The sequence below is a fragment of the Mauremys mutica genome, chromosome 3 (assembly GCF_020497125.1).
Source record: "Mauremys mutica isolate MM-2020 ecotype Southern chromosome 3, ASM2049712v1, whole genome shotgun sequence".
In the NCBI taxonomy this organism is placed as follows: Eukaryota; Metazoa; Chordata; order Testudines; family Geoemydidae; genus Mauremys; species Mauremys mutica.
The window spans coordinates 129,134,431-129,157,083 of NC_059074.1; the positions used below are offsets into that span (position 1 = coordinate 129,134,431).

General features: G+C 42.6%; 1 protein-coding gene across 6 annotated transcripts in view; it reads right to left on the reverse strand.

Moving 5' to 3' along the window:
* GNPAT (glyceronephosphate O-acyltransferase) overlaps nt 1–22,653 on the reverse strand; it is a 42,681-nt gene that overhangs the window by 7,926 nt on the left and 12,102 nt on the right. For all 6 annotated transcript variants that reach the window (XM_045010902.1, XM_045010899.1, XM_045010898.1 and 3 more), the window contains exons 4-11: nt 22,109–22,238; nt 19,369–19,496; nt 19,005–19,080; nt 17,971–18,122; nt 17,747–17,877; nt 9,904–10,127; nt 2,374–2,619; nt 1,246–1,325 (exon numbers count right to left, since the gene is read on the reverse strand). In XM_045010902.1, the coding sequence (XP_044866837.1) occupies nt 1,246–1,325; nt 2,374–2,619; nt 9,904–10,127; nt 17,747–17,877; nt 17,971–18,122; nt 19,005–19,080; nt 19,369–19,496; nt 22,109–22,238 (1,167 nt within the window). The remainder of the gene's footprint in view (nt 1–1,245; nt 1,326–2,373; nt 2,620–9,903; nt 10,128–17,746; nt 17,878–17,970; nt 18,123–19,004; nt 19,081–19,368; nt 19,497–22,108; nt 22,239–22,653) is intronic.

Consider the following 22,653-nt stretch of genomic DNA (forward strand, 5'->3'; position numbering starts at 1 on the left):
GGTCTGCACTCTAAAATCCAAAGCATTTCCGACACACCATATATCCAAAGGATTGAAGGGACTGTACGAGCTGTTCTTTGTAGTTTCAACAACCAAATACAGAACACTTTAATCTGTGTTTCCAGTGTAAACACTTCCTTCAAGTTTGATGCTCTGGTGTATGTTTTTTGTTTTATTTTAAGAAAACATTACTTCAACCTTTAAGTTAACATATGCAGTCACATAAGCAACCTGGAAGGCTTTCTTTTTTCCTTTTTGTATTGAAAACCTGTGGCTATTTTAAAATAGTACAAATGCAATGTAATAATTTGTTACTTTTGTCTAACGTGTTTACATAACTTATTTTTTGATTAAAATTAAACTTGGGCAGCTATTTGGGCCCAATCCCTGAACTATTAAATATCAAAACTTTCATTCACTTTAATTTCAGTGGGAGCAGCAAACATATAGCATCACCTAATCCTTCTTGGTATTTTTTCTTTTGAACTAGAAGTCTCAGAAGACATTACATTAAGTTGTATTTACACTATTGCGTACTTTATGTACTGTATATAGTTACACAAAAGGGCCAGTCATGACCACATTGAAAGGGCAATAACTAGTTTTATTAACAATGACTTTTTAAAATTCAGTAATATGCACTGTATTTATGCAAAACATGAATCAATGTTGTGGACCATGATAATAAAGACATAGTAGTAAAACATTAAAATAGTGAATATAATTTCTGCTGAGAACAGAGCACTCATTCTATTCTACACCACAACCACTACTCTACCACAACAGCTTTTTAGAAGTAAGTGAAATATACTAGACTTCCTGGGAGCATTTATGTAGGCAAATACAGCCACTGCACACTGGAATTTAACCAGAGCATCAGGATCAACACAATTTACTCTCATGAAAAACAAAAAACCACCACCACCACCCACCACAATTTCTTTCACAATCCACAAGAGGTCAGGACAGTAGTTTTCCCATCTCACCTGAAAAGGTGTTCTTTCAGCAGCACAAGCCCTTTAATGCTATGTGGAGAAACTGCTGCAAAGCTTACTCACGGTTGACCGTGGCATTCACTGAATGACCTACACTTGGGTTTCCTTTGAGATGTTCTTCCCAACTCCTGGTTAGTTGAGATCTGACAAAGCTCAGGCTCAAAGAATTTGCCACAAAACTAAAGCTAAGCCATCATATACCCAGATAAAAGTGCATGTACCTTTATTTATTTACACAGGATGATTTTACCTTCAGTGCAATGCCAGGGAAGAAGATGAACTCATCAGAAAAAATGTCTCGCAAGAAAATGAAGCAACTATAGATTTCCTCTGGGGGGAGGGGGAGGAGAGACAGAAGAGATAAGGTTAAGGATATAACATTGTTCATTTAAGTCATTTGTAAAATAAGGGGGGAAAAAAGCCTTCAGTGTAAGAGGAAACTTCTAGCACAAATGCTTGGACAAAAAAATATGGCATGTACACAGAGACTGATTCAACTTGAAATAGTATCATCTATATACTTTATGCAACTAATCTTAAAAGGGGGAAAAGTTGGTTGTATTTGTGCAATCTCCCTGAACATACAGAAAATACTGTAGATGTTTAAAATTAATCTTTGCCACACCAAACATTTTCTGTTTAAAAAAAAAGTTATCCCAAGTACTAAACAAGGGAAAGTACTGACTGCTACAATATTTCACAGACACGAGCAAGGAGATGGAGAGAGCTTTACAACTAACTGCACTCTGCGGGAATAAATCTAGGCTGCAGGTAGTGCTAGAGTATGTGTACTCAAACACCTGAACAGTCAGAGCAAGGCCACGTCCATACTAAACTATTCCACAACCCTATTAAATAGCATTCAGACCCTACTAAAGGAAGTAGCTTGTTTCAAATACCGTTCCATATACCACAACCGGTGTGTGGAAAACTATTTACACTGTCTGTTTCCAGTAGTTGATCCTCCCAGGCAAGCTCCAAATGCAAATCAGAATGCCAACAAGAGAAAGGCCTGCAGAGTATCTACTTTCAAGTCAGTAATATGTTCCAGATCAGTATAAATAATGTCAGGAATCATGAGAGTCACATTACCTTGTCCTGTGACTTAAAACATGCAAAAACATCTGCCGTGGTTCCCGGAGGAATGCTGTAACGTGGCTGTGAAAACGGATTAGCTTTGTGCTAGTGGGAACAGGGCATTAAAAAAGCTGCAAAACAATAAAAATCACAAAATCTGATGCCAGTGGGCTTCATTCTGAATGTTGGTGTAAGTATTCAATTTGATTAGCACCCCATGACATCACAGGCACTCCAGGTGCCCAACACTTCTGAAAGTCAGGTCAAGCTCCTTTATAATACTTTAATATTATGAAGTTACCTTTTCTGAAACTTTGCTTCATCTGCAATGCTACTGCCACCAGAGATGGGCGCACAAACACATTCAGCAACTGGTTCCTGTAGGCTCCACACATGAGGATGGAGAGGGCCCGTTTAAAAACAAGCTCCTCTGTAGCTCCATCCTCCACTCTCACGTCATTTAAAACCACTTGGCCATTGACAAGGCTCACAATGTTGGAGTGCAGGGCAAGGCTGGACGTGACTGCTTTATTGGCACATAGGTTATCTAGTAAAAAGACATAACACTCAGGCAAATGCTAAAGGAAAAAGTAAGTGCAGAATGTATAATATGACATTCTATTTTGCAACCTAGAACAATGTTTACCCCTAGGAACACATAAAAAACTGTTCCAGGATGATCCATGTTGGAAAGAGGCAGAAAAAAAAGCATAGGGTGAGGTGGAGAGAATAATTTCAGGCATTCCTGGAACTACAACCTAGACCTTATCATTAGGGTCCTACCAAATTCATGTTCCATTTTGGTCAATTTCACGGTCATAGGATTTTAAAAATAATAAATTTCATGATTTCAGCTATTTAAATCTGATATTTCAGTGTTGTAATTTTAGGGATCCTGACCCAAAAAGGAGTTGTGAGTGGGTCACAAGTTTAGTGGGGGGGGGGGGTGAGGGGAGGGGAGGAGGAGAAGAGGTGGTAGGTTGCGGTATTGCCACTTTTACACTGCTGCCTGCAGAGCTGAATCCTCAGTCAGCTGCTGCCACTCTCCGGATGCCCAGCTCTGATATAACCAGACACCCTGCCAACAGCCACCGCCCTCCAGCTGCCCAGCTCGAAGGCCGTACAGAAGTAAGGGTGGCAATACTCCCCCCTAAAATAACCTTGTGACACCCCCAACTCCCTTTTGGGTCAGGACCCCCAATTTGAGAAATGCTGGTTTCCCCCATGAAAATCTGTATAGCATAGGGTAAAGGCACACACAAAAAACAGATTTCACAGGGGGAGTCCAGGTTTCACAGTCCATGATATGTTTTTCATGGGTGTGAATTTGGTAGGGCCCTATTTATCACCTCAGGAAACAAGAAGTGGTCTCCTTCCCTCCCTGCAACCAAAAGTGGATAACCACTGTTCTAAACCTCTCAATGGAGAACACAGAGCTACACTATTAGATAGGTACCTTTCATAGCTCTGTTCACCACATTTATTTTAGATTTGCAAATGTACATTTTTAATTCTCATCTATCCCTCTGGTCAAGGCAAGAGCAAAATTTGCCTCTTAGATCTGCATGGTTAATCTCAATTCAGATATTGTTCTACCGCTTAATGCACCAATATTACATTAGTGTCAATGGGAGTTCTGCACACATAAGGAGAGAAAGTCACATCAAAATTAGATGGATAAGTATTTAAGAGGAGAATTTTGATTTAAGACTAGCTCTCGTTGCAAGTGGCTCATCTTCCTAAGCAGTTATCAGTTAGACCCTTATACCAGTTTGGTTGGGGGAGGGGGTTGGAAGGGGAAGATATAGTTTTCAAGAACCTGCTTATTATTATCCAATCTGTAAGAACATTTGTATTAGAGAAACTTCCTTGGAGTAGTGACGTAAGGATATGTTAAGCAAATAAGCCTGGTTGACTAAGTAGACTACGGCTACAGAGGATAAAGAAAAGAGAGTTACTGAGAGGTAAGCTTTTTAGATACAGCAATCTTTCACATTGAATCAGCTAAAATAACTTCGGATAGACACCATTCTTTTGTTGTGTAGTCTTCTGATATTGTAACCTTTGAATCAGATCTAGGAGACTTGACAAAGTTTCTCTTAATTCCCACAAACCAAAGATCCCTCACACTCACCTTAAACTAAAAGAAGTAAAAATAGGACCATCACTGGATAACACACTTGCTTACAGTTAACAGACTGTACCCAAGCTCAAAGTTCTACTTGCTTCATAAGACATATCCCTGACACACTTTTTCAAGAATGGTTTTACTGAGAACACTATTCAAAGACATAAATGAGTGTTTGCAAAGCTGAGGTTATAGCAGATAAGGGAAAAAAATATTAAGATAAGCACGCCCCAAAACTTGTGGTATGAGATCAAAAGTATACAACATATGCACAGCCTCTTCCACTCACAAAGCTTAGCTTGAGTTATTCTACTTTGACTAATTCAGATATTTTAATGTATTTAATCAAACTAACTGTTTCAAAACATTCTCAATGTAGAATATGAGACAATATTTTTTCTCTGACCAGAATATACTAACAAGCAAGGGAATAGACAATAACCTTAAACTGAACATGAAGAGGTAAAACACATGATCATAGGACTCTGTGCATGCCAATCTACAGGACATTAAAGGGGTACATTTGTTTCTTTTAAAATCAATTTTAACATAACTTTCATCCCCAAGCAGCTAGTGGCTTATCTGCTGCTTCAACGTCTCTTGTCCTAACTTTGCCAGTGCACTAAAGTTGCTCAGCAGGGTGAGAAGTGGTGAGGCAGATAGGTTGTTTAGCAATCCTTTAATATAGTTTTCTTACACACAGGTACATTTCAATGATAAATAAGCCCAATGTATTACAAACAAACAGCTAGTACGACCAACAGAGAAACAACTAGGAGCCAAAGGTGGGGTGGGGTTGGGAAAGGGCTACGTGGTTTACATAGAGTACAAACCACAGACTTTGATGGAGTGTCCAAACTGTTTTTTTACAAAAAAGGTGCTAAGTAAAAAAAAAAAAAAAAACCCTGAACATATAATCATATCCAGGTCTTGTCTATGCTATGGGGGACTATACCAGCATAGCTACATCACCATGGCTATGCTGGCATAACCTTGTAGCAGAGATGGAGCCTATACTGACGGAAAGGGTTTCTCTGTTGCTGTAGGAACACCATCTCACAGAGCAACAATAGCTACACTGATGGAAGCATTCTTCCATCAACCTAGCTGCGTCTACACTGGGGGTTAGATTAGCATAATCACATTACTCTGGGATGAGGATTTTTCATACCCCTGAGCGACACAGCTATGTCAATTTAAAATTTAAGCATAAACCATGCCCCATAAAGTGGCCAGCACAAAACAGCGGAATCTGCTCTATCATCAGTCCTTTGTCTTGCATTTTGACAATATAGGCTGCTTATTTTAACAGTAAATGATTCTGCCATTTAGTTTTACAGAATATGGGGGGCCAAAGAGACCTCTGCTAGCAGACACGGTCTAGGGGATGAGTACGATGGGCCAAGCTAGGATCACAGTTTTTGCCTGCTGGGATGCTACCGCTGCTGATCTGTTAAAAAAATATTGCTAATGTGCTACATAAATGCTGCTTAAACACCTGGATATCTTCAAAGCATCATGACTAATTTATATGCATGTATATATCAGTCATATCGTATATTAAAAAAATCTGGTTGCTGAGTGTTCCAGATCACAGAATTTCAGACCACATCTGGAGGTCTGAAAACTTCTGTAAAGCAACCAAGGCCTCCAAAGATACAAACCCCTAGTGGAAGAACTTTTCAGAATCCAGAATACCACATCAAGTTTAAGGATAAACTGATGGGGAAAAAACAAGAGCAGGAAATTGAGAATCTGTGGTTTGACATTTTACAGCAATTTAGATTATCTGCTTTATTCCTGATGAACTACAGCCCTTGGAGGGAGGGAAGGAAGGATCATCAGCAGAGATTGTTATTGCTTATTATTTACAGTACTGTAGCATCTAGTGGCGCCAAGTGAGATCAGGTATTTGCTTCACTTTGCAGAAGTGCAACAACATTTTAATGGCAGCAAAATGTATTAGAGAGCTCATGTACAAGAAAATGTCTATGTTCCAGTACCCAGATTATACTTATAACTAATGTTAAGATTCTGTATTTTTTAGTAAAAGTCAGGGACAGATCACAGTCAATAAACAAAAATTCAGAGAAGCCCGAGACCTGTCCCTGATTTTTACTAAAAATACCCTGGGGGTGAGGGAAGGACAAACAGAGCGGTGCTGATGGCTTGCAGCTGATCCAGTCCCGCTGCTGCTCCTGTGTCTGGTTATAAAAAAAAATGTCTGGTTATAAAAAAAAAAATTGCAGTATTCATATAGTTTCAGCACATTTTTTAAAAACAAATAGGTCTACTCCAGCTTTTCCAAATTACTGCAAATCATAAAAGGTCCATTATTACTTTTCCACAATTTTCCATGTCTTGTCTGCAACTCAACCACAATTATTTGACAAATCAAGTAGGGCCTTACTTATAATCCTACTAAAACAAAAATTCATTATGTTTGCTTAAAAAAAATAAAAAAATAAAAAGAACACCCTGCAAAATGCCTATATTTGGAGTATTCTTTAATTCACTCTGCAATGAGGCTGTTGGTTTGGGACATATACCATTCGGGTAGTTATTTTTACTGGGTTTGCAGAGGCAGAGCTTTCCTTCAGCCAAACAACTGAAAGCATCTGGAAGGAAGAGAGATGGGTGTTCTTTCGTGATGGACAGAGTTCTGTTACAGTGTAGTAGGTCTATTTTTTTCCCCTGCAGTTAGGGCTGGATTAATGCAGGGACTTTAGGGGCTGCAGCCCAGGGCCCCGGGCTAAAGGGCTCAGCAGGACTCAGGTAGGCTGCATGCTGTGGCCCCACGCCGCTCCTGGAAGCAGCTGGCTGCTGGCATGTCTCTGCAGCCCCTGGCTAGGGCTGGGGGGGGGGGAGGGGGGGGAGAGGGAGGCTCTGTGCACTGTCCCCACACCCAGCCATGGGCGGCAAGTTATATACCCACGTGGTGCCCAGGCAATATTCAGAGCCCAGGGGCCCAGCTCCACCAATGTTTGGGGCTGGGTGGTCCCACCTGCTGCCCCCCCGTGCCTCCCCCAAGTGTCCCCCGGCTTCCCCTTGTTGGCCCTGTGCACATCCCTGGGCCCCGGAGGGATCAGAGTGTCCCTGCCTCTTCCATGCAGCTTGCCTCCCTGCAGCAACTGCTACCGCATGGGTCATAGAATCATAGAATATCAGGGTTGGAAGGGACCTCAGGAGGTATCTAGTCCAACCCCCTGCTCAAAGTAGGACCAATTCCCAATTAAATCATCCCAGCCAGGGCTTTGTCAAGCCTGTCCTAGTGACCCCATCTCAACTGCCAGGGCAGACTGACTCTGAGCCTGCCCTTCCTCCTCAGACCCTTCCCTTTTCCGGTGGGACCCTCCACCAGCACAGCGCTCCCTCCCCCACCCACAATCACTGCTCCTGCCCCATGCTGGGCAAGGAGGCAACCCCATCCCCCACCCCCAGTGAAGCTACAGTCAGGGGCAACAGGAGGGGAGGAGGCGCACGCAGCACCCCCGGCACCCACCATGGGAGAGGTGAGGGAGATTCCTGGACCTGAAAGGGGCCCTAGGAGCACATGCAGTAACAGTGGTGGGGGTGAGTGTGCTGCTGGGGGGGGGCAGGAAAGAGGGTCCCCTCCCCCAGAGCTCGCTGCTGCCAGCAGGGAAAGGGCTGGGGGGAGTCCTCCTCTCTAGCCCCTGTCCCAGAGCAGCCTGCCTACACCCCAAACTCATCCCCAGCCCTGCCCCACCCCAGAGCCCACACCCCCAGCCAGAGCTTTCACACCCCCACTGCATCCTGAACCATCTACCCTAGCCCTGAGCCCCTCCAACACCACAAAACCCTCATCTCCAGACCCAGCCAGAGCCCTCACACATCCCTGCACTCCAATCCTCTGCCTTACCCCTGAGCCCCCTCCAACACCCCAAACTCCTCAACCCCAGCCCTAGCCAGAGCCCTCATCCCCCTGCACCTTAACCATCTGCCCCAACCCTGAGCCCCCTTCTGCATCATGAACCCCTCATCTTCAGTCCCACCCCACAGCCCTCACCCCAACCCTCTGCCATAGCCCTGAGCCCCCTCCCACACTCCAAACCTCTCATCCCCAGCCCCACCCTGCACCCCCTCCCTCCCACAAACTCCCTCCCAGAGCCTGTACCCCCTCCCATCACACCCCCTCCCATCCCCAAACTTCCTCCCAGCGCCTGCACCCCTCCTCCACCCCAGACCTCCTCCCCCACCCAAACTCCCTCCCAGAGCCTTGGGCAGGTGGGGGGGTGGAGTTGTGCAGGGGCAGAGTTTGGGCAGGGGCAGGTCTGGGCACCACCAAAATTTCTACAAACCTGCCACCCATGCACCCAGCAGCATCCCCACAGCTCCCATTGGCCTGTTCCCATCCAATGGGAGCTGTGGGAGCAGTGCTTATGGACATGGCCAGCACACAGAGACACACTGTCCCCCTCCCCACCAGGGGTGCGCAGAGACGTGCCAGCTTCTGGGAGCAGCATGGGGCTATGGCAGGCAAGCAGGCAGCCTGCCTGAGCCCTGCTGCACCACTGGCCAGGAGCCGCCTGCGGTAAGCACTTCCCAGGTGAAGCCTGCACCTCGCACCCCAACCCCCAGCCCCAAGTCAGAATCCTCTCCTGCCCCAAATTTCCTCCCATAGCCCACATCCCTCTCCTGCACCCCAACACTCTGCCCCAGCCTGAAAGAAACTAATATAACAGCTGTTCTAAGGTAAGAAGTAGGCTATTTTGAATTAACTTAATTATTTTCTATATGTTTTAAGACTGAAATGTAACCACAGAACGGCTTTATGTTAATTAAAAGGCAAGTTTAGTATAATGTTAATAGCCTCAATGCCATAATTGTGATAACTTTGTTTTAAATAAGGAAAAAGACTTGTATACGGTGGCCCCACAAAATCTAATAGCCCCAAGCCACTGGAGAGTTAATCCAGCCCTGCCTGCAGTGTGTAAAAATATTCCCCCTTTTTATTATGTACAAATGAGCATTAGAGTAAAGACCTGCTTGGACTATAGTTTATATTTTAGAGATTTTAAAGGGAAAACTGTCATCTTAATCATATAGTGTAAACAAAGGTTTTTTATGTATGTTACTAATTATACACTGAAACATGAGACTGGATTTCCCTCATCTTTTTGGCTTGCATAGCTCTCAGTGGCTCCCCATATGAAGTATCACGAGCCACTTTAAAGACAGGTTAAATATAAAGACTGGGCAGGCGAGCAAACCCTGAGGCAGGTGTAAACACTCTCAAACTATGGAATGGGAGAAAAAAATAAAAATCAAAGATGTAATGTGACTTTCTGTGCTTGTGTTTGGGAGGGTTCTTGATTACAGGGGCAGTTTACATTACACTGGATATCAAACTTCAGACTCAGTACTATACGGAGCTCCTGTTGCAGCTTAGATAACGTTCTGTGACCTATGCTTTCAAAAGTTAGGGTTTCGATAAAGAAACAATATTAGGCAAATCTCAGCACTATTTTAATATAATATACTGGAGTTTCTCCCTCTTTACCCCTTCACATCTCAAGAAAGTAGCACATCTGTTCTGTCTCCACATGACTGGATTTTCAGTCAAAATCTCTTGATCAGGACCGAAACCCCTACGCTTGGCTTTTAGTACTGCTTCAACATAAATAAAACTCACTTCACAGTGTAACTTTCCTTAGCAAAAGGAATATAACTTTCTCTGCATACCAGGCCACTCGAGGAATCCTCCAAAAGCCTGCGTTAAGCCTTTCAGCCAAAGTGTCTTTTCAACCAGAAGTTCAAAATCTATGGCTGGCAAATTCTGGAGCAGGACAGAAGCAATTAATACCCAGGGGCTCAGAACCATGTTTTCTATCTGTAGAAGCTCCATTTTGTAGGCTACATCAGTGACAAATTCCTGGATATCCTCAGATAGCCTTTGGGGAAGATGCCTGAAAGGAAAAGTCCAAATAACATAATATATTACAAGCAAGAATAAGCTCTACATCCGAGGATATAATTTATTTCCTAATCCCACTAGTCCTGTACTGTACCCATATATGTATGTTCTCTCACATAGATATTCTTCTGACCATTTTACCCACAGTACAGCACCTAACACATTTGGGCAATTATGCAAGTACACGAGACCTAAATTATGAAGCAAGGCCTCCAAATCTAAGCAAGAATTATGTTCACTGATTACAAAAAATAATTCAAAACCTTCCACTTTATTGAAAAGATTCCAAAAATATCATACAATGTGAAAATATATGGCTAATGCATATTATTTGTTTGCATTATGGCAAAGAAATATCACACCTGCCAGGGTAAAGCAGCTCAGAAGGAGGGGAGCCTTTCTGGACTCTGTCCAGCTTAGGGAGAATGGTTGTTCTTGTGGATTTATGCAATATAAACAGATATTTGCAACTCCATGGGAAAAGGTAAATTTTGCAGCTATTAATGTGGTTACATACTTGCATTATGTATGGGGCTCTGATTTTGGGTGTTAAATAACGGTAAAAATTCTTCGCTCTCTCCAGAATGCTCTATTGCACAAACACTCTCTTACACACTTAACTCCTTAACTACACTACACTCCCATCACACCACCTCTTTTAGACATTCTAAATGATTGGAAGCCAAAGTTGGTTTGTAAAGAGAATGTAGTAAATTTCCAGAGTCGGCCTGAGGTTCTTTCTGCCCCATGCAAAGTAGAAAAATCTTTCCTCCTTACAGCTGTAGTGTCTGCTTTCCCCGTATGTGGTGGAGAGAGATGTGGATGAATATGAGCTGGAGGAAGCAGAGTCCAGACAAGACAGAGGTGATGATAGCATGCAGGGAGAAAAGCATCTAGATGGGCAGGGTAGCAACTGTATTCCCCACTATTGTGGGGATTCATCCATTCTTTGCCCAAGAGGTGCTTTTAAATATCCAATTTCACATGGATTTTTAGGGGAAGTGGGCAGCTAAACACTGAAATCCAGGGTGATGAGAATTGATGTAAAATTCTTTTTTGAAAAAATATTGGATTTTTTAAATTTAAATAAGTTTTTCTTTTCAAAAATAAATTGTTTAATATTAAAATTATTAACGCCTAAATTTATTATAATCTCTTAAAACACTGAAACAGAAAATGGATATTCTTAATCCATGAGCCTCATCAAAACGTTTGAGCTAAAGGATGCTTTTCCAATATAAAGAGAATCGGGGGGGGGGGGGATCTAACCTTTGAGGTCAAGCGTTATAAATAGGTCATGTACCGTATTAAAGGCATGATCCTGTGGGGGATGCAGAGGCTGTACATCTGAGTGCGAGAGACTGGCAAAGTGATCACCTGCATTGCGACCTCTGACTCCAGGAGGCATCATCATGTATCTCGACAGGATCATCGGTTGAGCTCACCTGGGTGGTCTCATACTTCTGTTTTATAGCTTCTCTCTACTTGAGCTCTGATTGGCTCAGTTCTCAATTGAAAGAAAGTCACACCACTGAACTGGGAGAAGTCACTAGCTAACTACCCAGAACCAGAGTTTGTCGAAGTGCTAAACCAGCTATTGACAGCAGCTGCTTCCGCAGGCACAGAAAGAATAAATTTTCTTCATTTGCGCTAATTCATTCAAAGTTGAGAAAAATCGATTGGCAGTTCAAAAAGCAGGAAAACTTGTCTCTCTCTTCCGGTCTATGAATAAAAATGAAGATGAAGGGGATGAGATCTACTAGTTTTAAAAGACTGGAGGACAGTGTAAGTAACTTAGGACACAGTCTAATTTTCAAGCGACTTAGGCAAGTAGGAACTTGAGCTCCAGTCACTTCCACTTAGACATATTTGAAAGTTTTCCCAGGCTGACCTGAAATAATCAGTTTAATTAAATTCACAGACCACAGTTAATCTTTTTAATAGCTGCAAAATTTAATAAATCATTTAGTTTTACATGTGATATATGTTTTGATAAGAAGTTTATGTACCCAAAATCTCACATACTAAAAATGTACAATTAAGTATCTGAAAATATTAGGGCATATAATTATAATGTATAGTAGCAAAAATGTTCCAAATCTAACCTAAAAGCTCTATTTAGTTGTAAATCAACATGGTTTAATGGTTATATCAACCAATGAAAATGCACCTTTTAAAAAAAAAAAAGTCACTGAAGTACAAATGGAAAAGTTGATTAACATTAATGGATTTAAATCAAGGCTCTCCACTTGGTGATTTAACTCAATCCACCCTGCTTACATCTGCACCCAGAAATGCAGTTGTGATTCTCTCGCTCCAGCGCAGACTTTTCCACACTTACCAATGCCACTGGGACCTCTAGTTTAGACTATCACAACATGCTATATATGTGGGGCTCTCCTTGAAGGCCACTTGGAAGATACAGTTGATGCAGATTGCCGCTGCCAGTCTATTTGGTGGTGCCAGACACAAGGAACACAGTATCCCAGTTCAAAGACTGCAGTGGATTCCTAATTGCTCCAGGATACAGTACTGATCTCACTCTATAAACAGGAATCCCTACGTACCAGAGCACTATGGTATAAGGGCATATAGGGAGGGTTGGACCTGCCACCACTCCAATTCCTTCTCAGTCACGGAAGTCCAACATGAGACTCTGAGGCAGAAGGGAAGGAGAGTGGAGCACCCAAAGAGAGACACACATCTCAAAGATCTCCAGTTACTGTCCAAGGGAAGTAACCTCTCCTCCTTCCTGAGCAGTGCCAGCACAGAGGAGGGTGCCGAGAAGGTGGATTCAGTACAGATCACAGAACAGCATCGTCGAAAGCTGCATCAGCTCTGGAAGCAGTCACAAGAGTGTAGTGTTGGGAGAATGTGTGTACTGAAGATCAGACTGCAGATAGCTTGGATAGATGTTTCTCTCAGCAGGGCTACAGAGATAGATTGAGCCCTGGTGGAGCAAGCTACAACTCTTGCAGGAGGGCAATCCCCTGCGGCTTTGTCACAGGTTAAGATGCATCCTGCAGCCCCTTTGGACAGTGTTTGAATGCAAATTTCCTGTCCTTTCACACATTCTACAACTGAGATAAAAAAAATCTGAGTGATGCCCTAAAAGGACCTAATCCTGTCTAGGAAAAAGGCAAGAGCTCTTCTTATATCCAGTGTATGAAGGCTCATTTCTTCTCTTGAAGAGTGAGGCTTGGGATAAACACACCAGTAGGTGAATCTCCTGGCTGATGTAGAATTCTGAGGAAACCTTAGGGAGGACGATGGTGTGGACATAGTGTTACCTTGTCACAGAAGAACACCGTGTGCGGCAGGTCAGCCATCAAGGCTCCATACACGCCTGCTCTCCTGGCTGAGAAATGAGGTTTTAGGAGACAGATGGAGGAGGGAACAGTTCACCTGACAGGTTCAAAAAGGGGTTTCCTCAGTAGGACTCGATCTCTGTTCCACTGACTGGGCCTTCCCCTCAATGCGGAAAAGGCTACTCTCTCATCCACTCAACGAATAGACTTAGTCAGGACCACTCTGGACTCCTGTACCGTCAGAGCTTACCTGCTCAGGAACAGATTCAACACTATGTCCAGCCTCATCTGAACAGTACAACAGAGCCCACAAACTACAGCAAGGGCTTGTCTTCGAGTTCTGAGCCATATGGCAGCCAGTACATTTGTAGCATCTTTAGCAAGACTGCACTCAAGGTGTCTTCAGTTCTGGCGCTCAACCATTTACACACCCAACAAACACAACCTATACAAGCAGATGTTCATATCTCAATTCTCTGACCCGGTGGCACATATTCAATAAAAGATGAGAATTTGAAATAGTTTGTAAAAATTGGACTTCACCATCAGGGCTTGGTAATTGCCTACTCTGAACTGCAGCATGGCAGAAGAGTAGCTTTTTTGTCCCAAAAGATCAAGTCTTTTTAGTTCTTTATCGGAAGGCATAGAATGGAACTGGTGTTGTCTGTTCTGCTCATTGATGGGTGCAGGATGGGAGAAGAGACATGCCCATCCTTTGAGTGCTATGCAGTATTTTTTATCTGCCCATTTACATCCAGGTGGTATAATAGCTAGGGTTTGCCACACAAAACATGCAGGTGCCAGAAGAGTATCATCAATGGGTAAGGCAATTTTGCCAAGGAGGTGTGTAAAGAATGTCCAGCAAGGAGTATTGGGGCTCCTATACCTCCTCCAACAGAATGTGCAGGGTCTCAGCTGTAAATTTCATAAAGTCCTGAAAGCCCTTGAAATTGTCAGCACAAGACAGTGGGGGAGGCAAGACAGCCTTGTCTGGTGAGGAGAAAGGTTTGGTGATGCTCCTTCTTCTGCAGTTGGCTCTTGCTCCCCTGTACGATCCTGCTGTGTGGAAGGACCCAAGGATGGCAGTAGTATTTCTTGACATGCTCTCTTATCAGATGGGGCCGCGTATAACTGGTCACCATAAAGGGCCCAACAGTTCCAATAAGCCCACTGCGGTGGAGCACAAAGGAAGGAGCAGGATCCAATGGTTGTCCTTGCCAGGGTTGTTGGGCGCATCCCCTACTAGGACTTTCATCAAGGCGTACCTCAAGCGAAGGTGGTTGAAAGGGGAACCTTGTATAGACACTTCTGAATCGGATGAAGTGTCATCTTCTGTGTTAAGTGGAGGGGAAAATGGTGTTGGTACTGGTGGTCAAGCCAGTATCAGGGCCTGGAAGGGATTCTGTAATTGCTTTGATACTGGAGCTTGAGAAGAGTACTGAGTTAGTATCAACCGGAAGTGTATCTGTGTACCCTCAAAGAATTTTGAGGGACTGGAGGCCCTGGCAGTATCAGAGGGTGAGACACAATTTAAGAGGGTAACATAGGGTAAGTAGGCTCTGGAAGATGAGACAATACCGGTGTGAAGTGTCTCTTGGTACCCCTCAGCAATGGTGATTCAGGCTCCTCCAAGATCTGAGGGTTTTCCTGGGTTAAAAAACTGGCCAGTACTGGAGCTCCAGTTAGGAAACATTTGGAGCCAGAATGTGTGGTGGAACTGCAGATGGTACCAAAATATGATCGGGGCATCCTTCACCTCTGGTTGCTGGAGGCAGTACTGTTGACAATTTTTGTTTCTGGAGTCCTTGTGTCTTGGAGAGACAGAGTCTGGTGCCAATGCAGGTACAGTTTCTCAATATGCAGTATGATAGTCTTAGCTGGTGCCGTCTCAGTACTGGAGGGGATAGGAGCCCCAGCTGTACCCGTTGTGGGATGCAAGGTCTCCTGAGACCCAGCCTGAGCGGGTGACTTTCTCCTTCTCTTCTCCCTTTCTGGGAAATCAGATCTTTTCTGTTTTAATGGTTCCGAAGGATCGCCAAGGTTTTTGTTGTTTGTTGCAGTAGAGACAGTCACCAGGGCTCTTTGTGGATCCAGTGTACAGAGGGGTGACTCTGATCCTATGGGTCTCTGCAAGCGCTCAATAAATACGAGTTTGAGCCTGTCCTCCCTCAGTTTCTCATATCTGTTCTTAAAAACCTGAAGAAATCTTACATTTGGAGAGGATGAGAGACTCCCTGAGGCAGCTTGAACGTCTGCTACTGTGTGGGAAAGAACAGCAGGAGGTCTGGCAGGTCCTGAAGCCCAGGGTCTTAGGCATAATCCACACTTAGACACGGATGAAGGCCCATGAAAAATAAAGGCCCAAATCAGGCAAAAAAAAACCAGAATGGAAGGGGAAAATCCCCCTTTTAAAAGCACAAACTGATAAAAATAAAGAACAAATAAAAGTACTAAGAAAATAAAGATAATTTTTAACGAGAGGTGTTGTAAGCCACGAGGCTAGCTGACAGACACGGTGACACTCCATCTCAAGCCACAGGTGGTTGAGAAAGAATTGGAGTGATGGTGGGTATGCCCATCCTATATGCCCTCATACAAGTGCCCATATGCCTAGACACAAGGATATCTAGGGCGCAGGTGCAGACCCATGGACACTGCTGACAAAAGTCTCCAATCCAAGTGCATGGGCGTGAACATATCCTGATGTGAGGCACTCTGAAGGATGCTACTTGAAGAAGCGACAAAGAGTCCCGTGGCACCTTATAGACTAACAGACGTATTGGAGCATAAGCTTTTGTGGGTGAATACCCACTTCATCAGATGCATGCCATATTCACCCACGAAAGTTTATGCTCCAATACATCTCTTAGTCTATAACAGGGGTCGGCAACTTTTCAGAAGTGGTGTGCCGAGTCTTCATTTAGTCACTCTAATTTAAGGTTTCACGTTCCAATAATACATTTTAACATTTTTAGGTCTCTTTCTATAAGTCTATAATATATAACTAAACTATCGTTGTATGTAAAGTAAATAAGATTTATAAAATGTTTAAGAAGCTTCATTTAAAATTAAATTAAAATGCAGAGCCCCCCCCGGACCAGTGGCCAGGACCCGGGCAGTGTGAGTGCCACTGAAAATCAGCTCGCGTGCTGCCTTTGGCACACGTGCAATAGGTTGCCTACCCCTGGTCTATAAGGTGCCACAGGACTCTGTCGCTTTTTACAGATCCAGACTAACACGGCTACCCCTCTGATACTTGAAAAAGAATTACCATCTTCCAGGATTTTATCTAATGAGCATGATTGTAAGGTTAGCAATTTGACTTTTGTCACATGTTGTGGATCAAAATACTATACACAAACATTTTCTAAATCAAATAAAAATGAAGTAGGAAAGCACAACACTATATCAAATATTCCACTTTTTTTGTTATATCAGTGCAGAGTGTGCAACATTCATAAAAATACAGTTAAGAATATTTTGTTAAATCTTAATGCCATTAAAATAATAGCTTCATAAAGACACTAACTGCTTGGGGCTATAACAACTGCTATCCTTAAACAAAAGCCATGAAAAATCTTAAATTCCAGATATCAAATTGGGAAACCATTCATCTTGTCAGAAAATTACCACTTCTTGACACAAGGACACACACTGTCTGCAATGATGAAGAAGGCAATGTGGGGGGGTAGGGGAGGGGAAGGGGAAGATTTAAAATGGTGAAACAACTGAGATACTTCAACTAATGACAGCTCTCAATGGTAGAGCCCAGCATGGCACATGCATCACCATAATCTTGAATAAGATACTCAACAACATTCACAAAACAAGCAACAAATAATGAGCTTCTTCAGAAATACCTGATCACTTAATAAAATAATAATAATAATAATAATAATAGGAGATATACCTATCTCCTAGAACTGGAAGGGACCTTGAAAAGTCATTGAGTCCAGCCCCCTGCCTTCACTAGCAGGACCAAGTACTGATTTTTGTCTCAGATCCCTAAGTGGCCCCCTCAAGGATTGAGCTCACAACCCTGGGTTTAGCAGGCCAATGCTCAAACCACTGAGCTATCCCTCCCCCACTTGAGTCACACCACCCCCTGACTTTTACAGAAACATGGCTGAGCTGCCAGAATAATCAGTTCAAGTAGAGGGGAGGAGAAAGAAAGAACCTGACTCACAGCACAGAAAAGAAAAGAAAAATGCTACTCTCCAGCCTTAGCTATTTTACATGAGTCAAAAAACAAACAAATGATAGATTTGATCACAAACTATTGGGAGATCAGATGTTCTGGTACCTTGGGACCAAGCGATAAGGACACCGATCGATTCTCCCAGAGGCCAATGTTCTGAGCGACACAGGCTGCCCAAAATACACATGTATGCTTCCAAAATTGTCGCTGAGGATTTTTCTGGCTTTCAACAACCCCTGAAATGTGCAGAGGGGAAAAATGTGAGTTGATATTACAAGGGTATACAGACAGGCAAATACACTATATTATTATTGAATATATTTACATACAGATGTAGACTCTTTTGGCTTAGGGACTCCTAAAAGTTCATATGCATAGAGGGATTCTTCTAATATCCTCTCATAGCTGATGCTGATTGGAACAAGGTAGGTGTCAAAAACCTCTCGTTTAAAAAATGGCTCCATCACAATACTGAGAAGACCTGTAAATAGGTGGGTGAGGGGAAAAAAAAACAACATTCTGAGTCTTCTGGAAAGGAAATTAAGCTGAATTGCAATTGAAAGGCGACATCTGGTTGTGTACCAATGGACAAAAACTATGTTATAAGATATGCATTGTGCTCACACTATGCAGACACAAGAATAAGCCAAAGTTGCTGTCTGTGCTTTAAAACAATGCAAATGAAAAGTTACATTTGATCAAATACCTGTGCTGTATTTACACAACAATACTACTGCTTTACATTCACATAGCATATTCCACCCAGCGATCTCTCAGCACTTCTACAAACCTAAGTTAAATTTCACAACACTTCTGTGATGATAAATAACTCTTGTTACACCCATTGCAGATGGGAAGCAGGGAGAGGTTAAGTGATTTCCCTCAGGCCACACAGGGAGGCAATGAGAGAGCCAGGAATCTTGTTCATTTCTAGTATTTGTATTGCGGTACCATCTAGCAGCCCCAGTCACGGACCAGTAACCCCTTGTGCCAGGACGTATACAACACAACACTAACCAGTAGAGTAGGCTGGTCTGGAGGCCTACAGGATGATTCCATACAGCGCCTGAATTTGTCCACCCCACAATAGACCTGCTCTACAAAATGGTGTCCTCTGTGCAGTGCGACCTCACACACACCTTATGTGCAATGTTATGCTGTTTGGAGGACACCCTATTGCTTCGGTGTGTGGCCCGCAGAGGTGCCACACAACTACACATGGTCACTGAAGATGTTGGACCACCTTGCTCCTCTCCCACGTTCTATTGTTTTGGTTCTCCCCTCCCCCCACAGCAACACAATAAGGTACTCTGGTGAAAATCCCCAAATTCAATAAAGATTTTAACTTTTTCAACCAACGTACCAAACTTTGGAGTCAAAGTCTTTGCGGTGCGGCTTCTGGTCCCCTCGAGAAAAAATTCAATTGGGGCATAGCCATTCTTCAAAACAAAACAATAAGTTGATTGGGGGGGGAAAAATCAATATGATAATGTTTCATCTTCTCTCTCCACAAAGTAAAAAGACTTATTTTAAGCTGGAAGCCACGCAAGTCTAACATCAGGCATCACTAAATCTACATTCATCCATCACCTCCAATACAGCATATAGTTAAATTAACCAAATCAAGTTTTTCAAATTAATGTATCTTTCATAGAACGCACGTGCCAGTAAGGTCAACTAATGCTTTAAAATGTACTTTTAAAAAAATTGTTCAGTAATTTATTTACCCTTAACATTGTTTTTACATATTCAGCAAAAACTGCCCAATAGAGTCTGTTCCCACCGAACGTACGTCGCATAAAAAAGGCACCTGACCTTCGTAGCAGCTCACCAACTATTTTCATTCCTAGGAAATCTGGGGGGAAAAAAAACAAACAAAACTCATTGATTGACTGTGCCACCTAATATTAATCAGTTTCTCTAAAGCTCTGACCTCAGATATTGCCATAAAGAACTAATGCTTTGGGGATTCATTGTAAATATCTTCTATTAGCTTTCAAGCACTGCACACACACACACAATCTACAAATGGTGGGTCAAGTTTTTTAATTCTGCATTTGTATGTGCAAAGGGGCACTTATAGTCACAATGATCTCTTCTGACATTTAGATGATCAGACTTGAAAATCTGGTCATTGTTATATTGACTCAAAGTCCATAGTAGTTTCAGGCTTGGTCTATGCTACCAACTTATCTCCGTGTAACAACATCGCTCAGGGGTGTGGATTTTCCACACTCCTGAGCAATACAGTTATACTGACTGAACTCCCACACAGCACTATGTTGACAGGAAGGCTCCTCCTGTTGACATAGCTACCGCCTTTGGGGAAGTGGCGTACTTATGCCAATAGGAAGAGCTTCTCCCTTCGGTGTAGGTAGTGTCTCCATTAAGCACTGCAGTGCTGTAAATGTAGACAAGTCCTCAATAATCCTGAGAGGGAGCAACACGTCCATTTAAATATATTCTAATAGATCCATAGCTGATGTAAGTTGGCCTAGCCCTATTCAAGTGAATGAAACCAGGCCCATTTACAATAGTTGATATCTGGCTCATCAACTTTATGAGGAAGGGAAAATAGGAACTCGAAAGTACAGCTGTTATGTGTTTCCTAGTCTTGAGGAATCAGGATTACCTCTTTCTGGGTTTTGGCAAGTTATTTAGAACACTTGCATTATAACAATGAATTGTTTAGGAAGCCACATAATGCAGGAGAGTTTGAAAAAAGTTTGATCTGTTAGATTCTTGGATCTTCCTCTGACACTATATTTGGGAACCTTTTAAGGTTGCACAGTGAATGTCAGAGTCAGTAAATACAAAAGTTACAGTTCCAACAGCAACATGAACTTGGTTGCCGTGAATATCTTGTATAACTTTATAGTACAGTACAGAGTAAACTACGATAAAACACATATTAAGCTACACATCTCACTAGAAAGAGAGGAATAGAACATATACACATGCAATACAGTCAGCTCAAAGTTTCAACCTAAATTTCTGGTGATTAATCTTAACATATTAAAAATACATTTGGGATTTAACGTCTTAGGTTTAATAGAGAACAAAATCTGTAATCAAGTGTTGTAAGGCACAGTAAGTTCTTAAAACAGCTGAGGATCTAGTGTATATTGCGGTGCCATAAGTGATTTGGGGTGCATTCATTTTGGTCTAACTCTGCTTCCATTAACTTCAATGGGAGGAAAGTTAAGCTAATACAGAGTACTTTTGAAAACTTTGTAAGGCAGTACCACTGCTATCATACAATGATAGATGTATATCTAATATATAAAGTAATTGCCACATCTACAGCACCTTGCATGTGAAGAGCACAAAGTTAAGTCCCTAAAGACTGACTGGTACCTACTGACATACTGAAAAGTACATAATAAGGTCTCAGCTAAAGCTTGTTGAAAGTTCTCTCATGGAATATTTTTTTCTGCTGGAAAATGCTAATTTGTCAAAAGCAAAATGTTCTGTGAGAATGTGTTGATTTTGACAAGTCTTAACAGAAATCAGAACAGGTTTCCAATTAAATCTTACGTTGTTCCCTGCCAGCTCATCTGTCCGCCCCCCCCTCAACTCCCAAGCAGCCTGCCTGGTGGGCTACCAGGGAGCCCAAGCTCCCAGTTCTCCACAATTTGCTTGTTGCAGAGCCATGGCTTCCAGGCTCCTGCCTCCTCCTCCACAGCTTGCCTGCTTCTCAGGGCTTTCCAGACTCCCAGCAACCCACCTAGAGAGCTACTTGGGCGTCTCATGGCCTAAGCTCCCTGGCTCCTCTGCAGCTTGCATGGCGGGCTGCTGTGGAGCCAGGGCTCCCAGGCAGCTTGGCATTTCCTTTGTACAAAAATTGTTAAGATTTTGGATTTTCATCACAATTAGAGATTAATTTTTTTTCCAAAACCTAATTTTTCACAGGAGCAGTCTGCACCTTGCACAAGGTACAAGGTACTTCACAAGATCAGATGCTTACAGGGGCACTTTAAAAAAGCCACACACAGCAAATCTAACTGCAAATAGATATATGAAAATGTTCTACTGCACATATGCAGCTGCCAGTATTCAATCATACCTAATCCTCCTCCTCCAAACCAATTTCCCCCCCAACTTGGTCAAGTAGGTACTCTTCAGTAAGTAATATTCACATACCAAGTTTCAAAATCCAGCCATTTCAATTATCTGCATTTATGGGAAAAAACATGGCAACTTTTTAAAGTGACATAAATATTTTCCCCCACCATTACGGAGAAGCGCAGTTAGTGGGGTTTTGCTCAAACGTGCTATAAAAAAAAAAATTTCACCATTTGGGCAGATACGTCTGCCCAAATGATGCTTTTCAGAATGTTTTAACCATATGAAAATGGGGCATTATTACAGAAACTGTTTCAGCCTTAATGGTGGTAGCTAGTACCAGGTACCTGCTATAATAATATCTCTGCATCTTGAAAATGGATTGTTAAAAGAAATACTTGCCCATTCCTGCAGCAATGACAGGCAGAGCCAAGTCATATGTGTATAACAAATAAGATAGCATCAGAAAATCTATATAGCTTCGGTGACTGGGCAGCAGGACAACTGGATGCTCCTGAATGGCCTGTTGTAACTAAGAACAAACACAAACAATATTTATGGGAACCCCTTTCATGGAGGCCATCACGGCAAATTCCAACAAGATCTCAGACTAGAATGGTTTTTGTTTAAGTTTACATTATAGTGAATTTCATTAGAAGGTGACCCTGGTGTTTATCAGTAGTCTGTAATTCTTTCAGTTTTTGCTGACAGACAACTTGGAGCTACAGTAACACTAGCACTGGACCCCATATCAATGTAGAGTTTCTCAAAGGAGAATTCCCCTTTAATCATAAATCTAGCAGGACCCCTGGACAGTGGGAGATGAGTCATGGAGGACTGCTGACAGCAACTGTCAGCATTTCAGTATTTTATTTTTGGGGCATTCTTACAACATATGGAGAAAGATGACCTTTACTTTCTATTCCTTCCAACACCTCTCTGAAGTG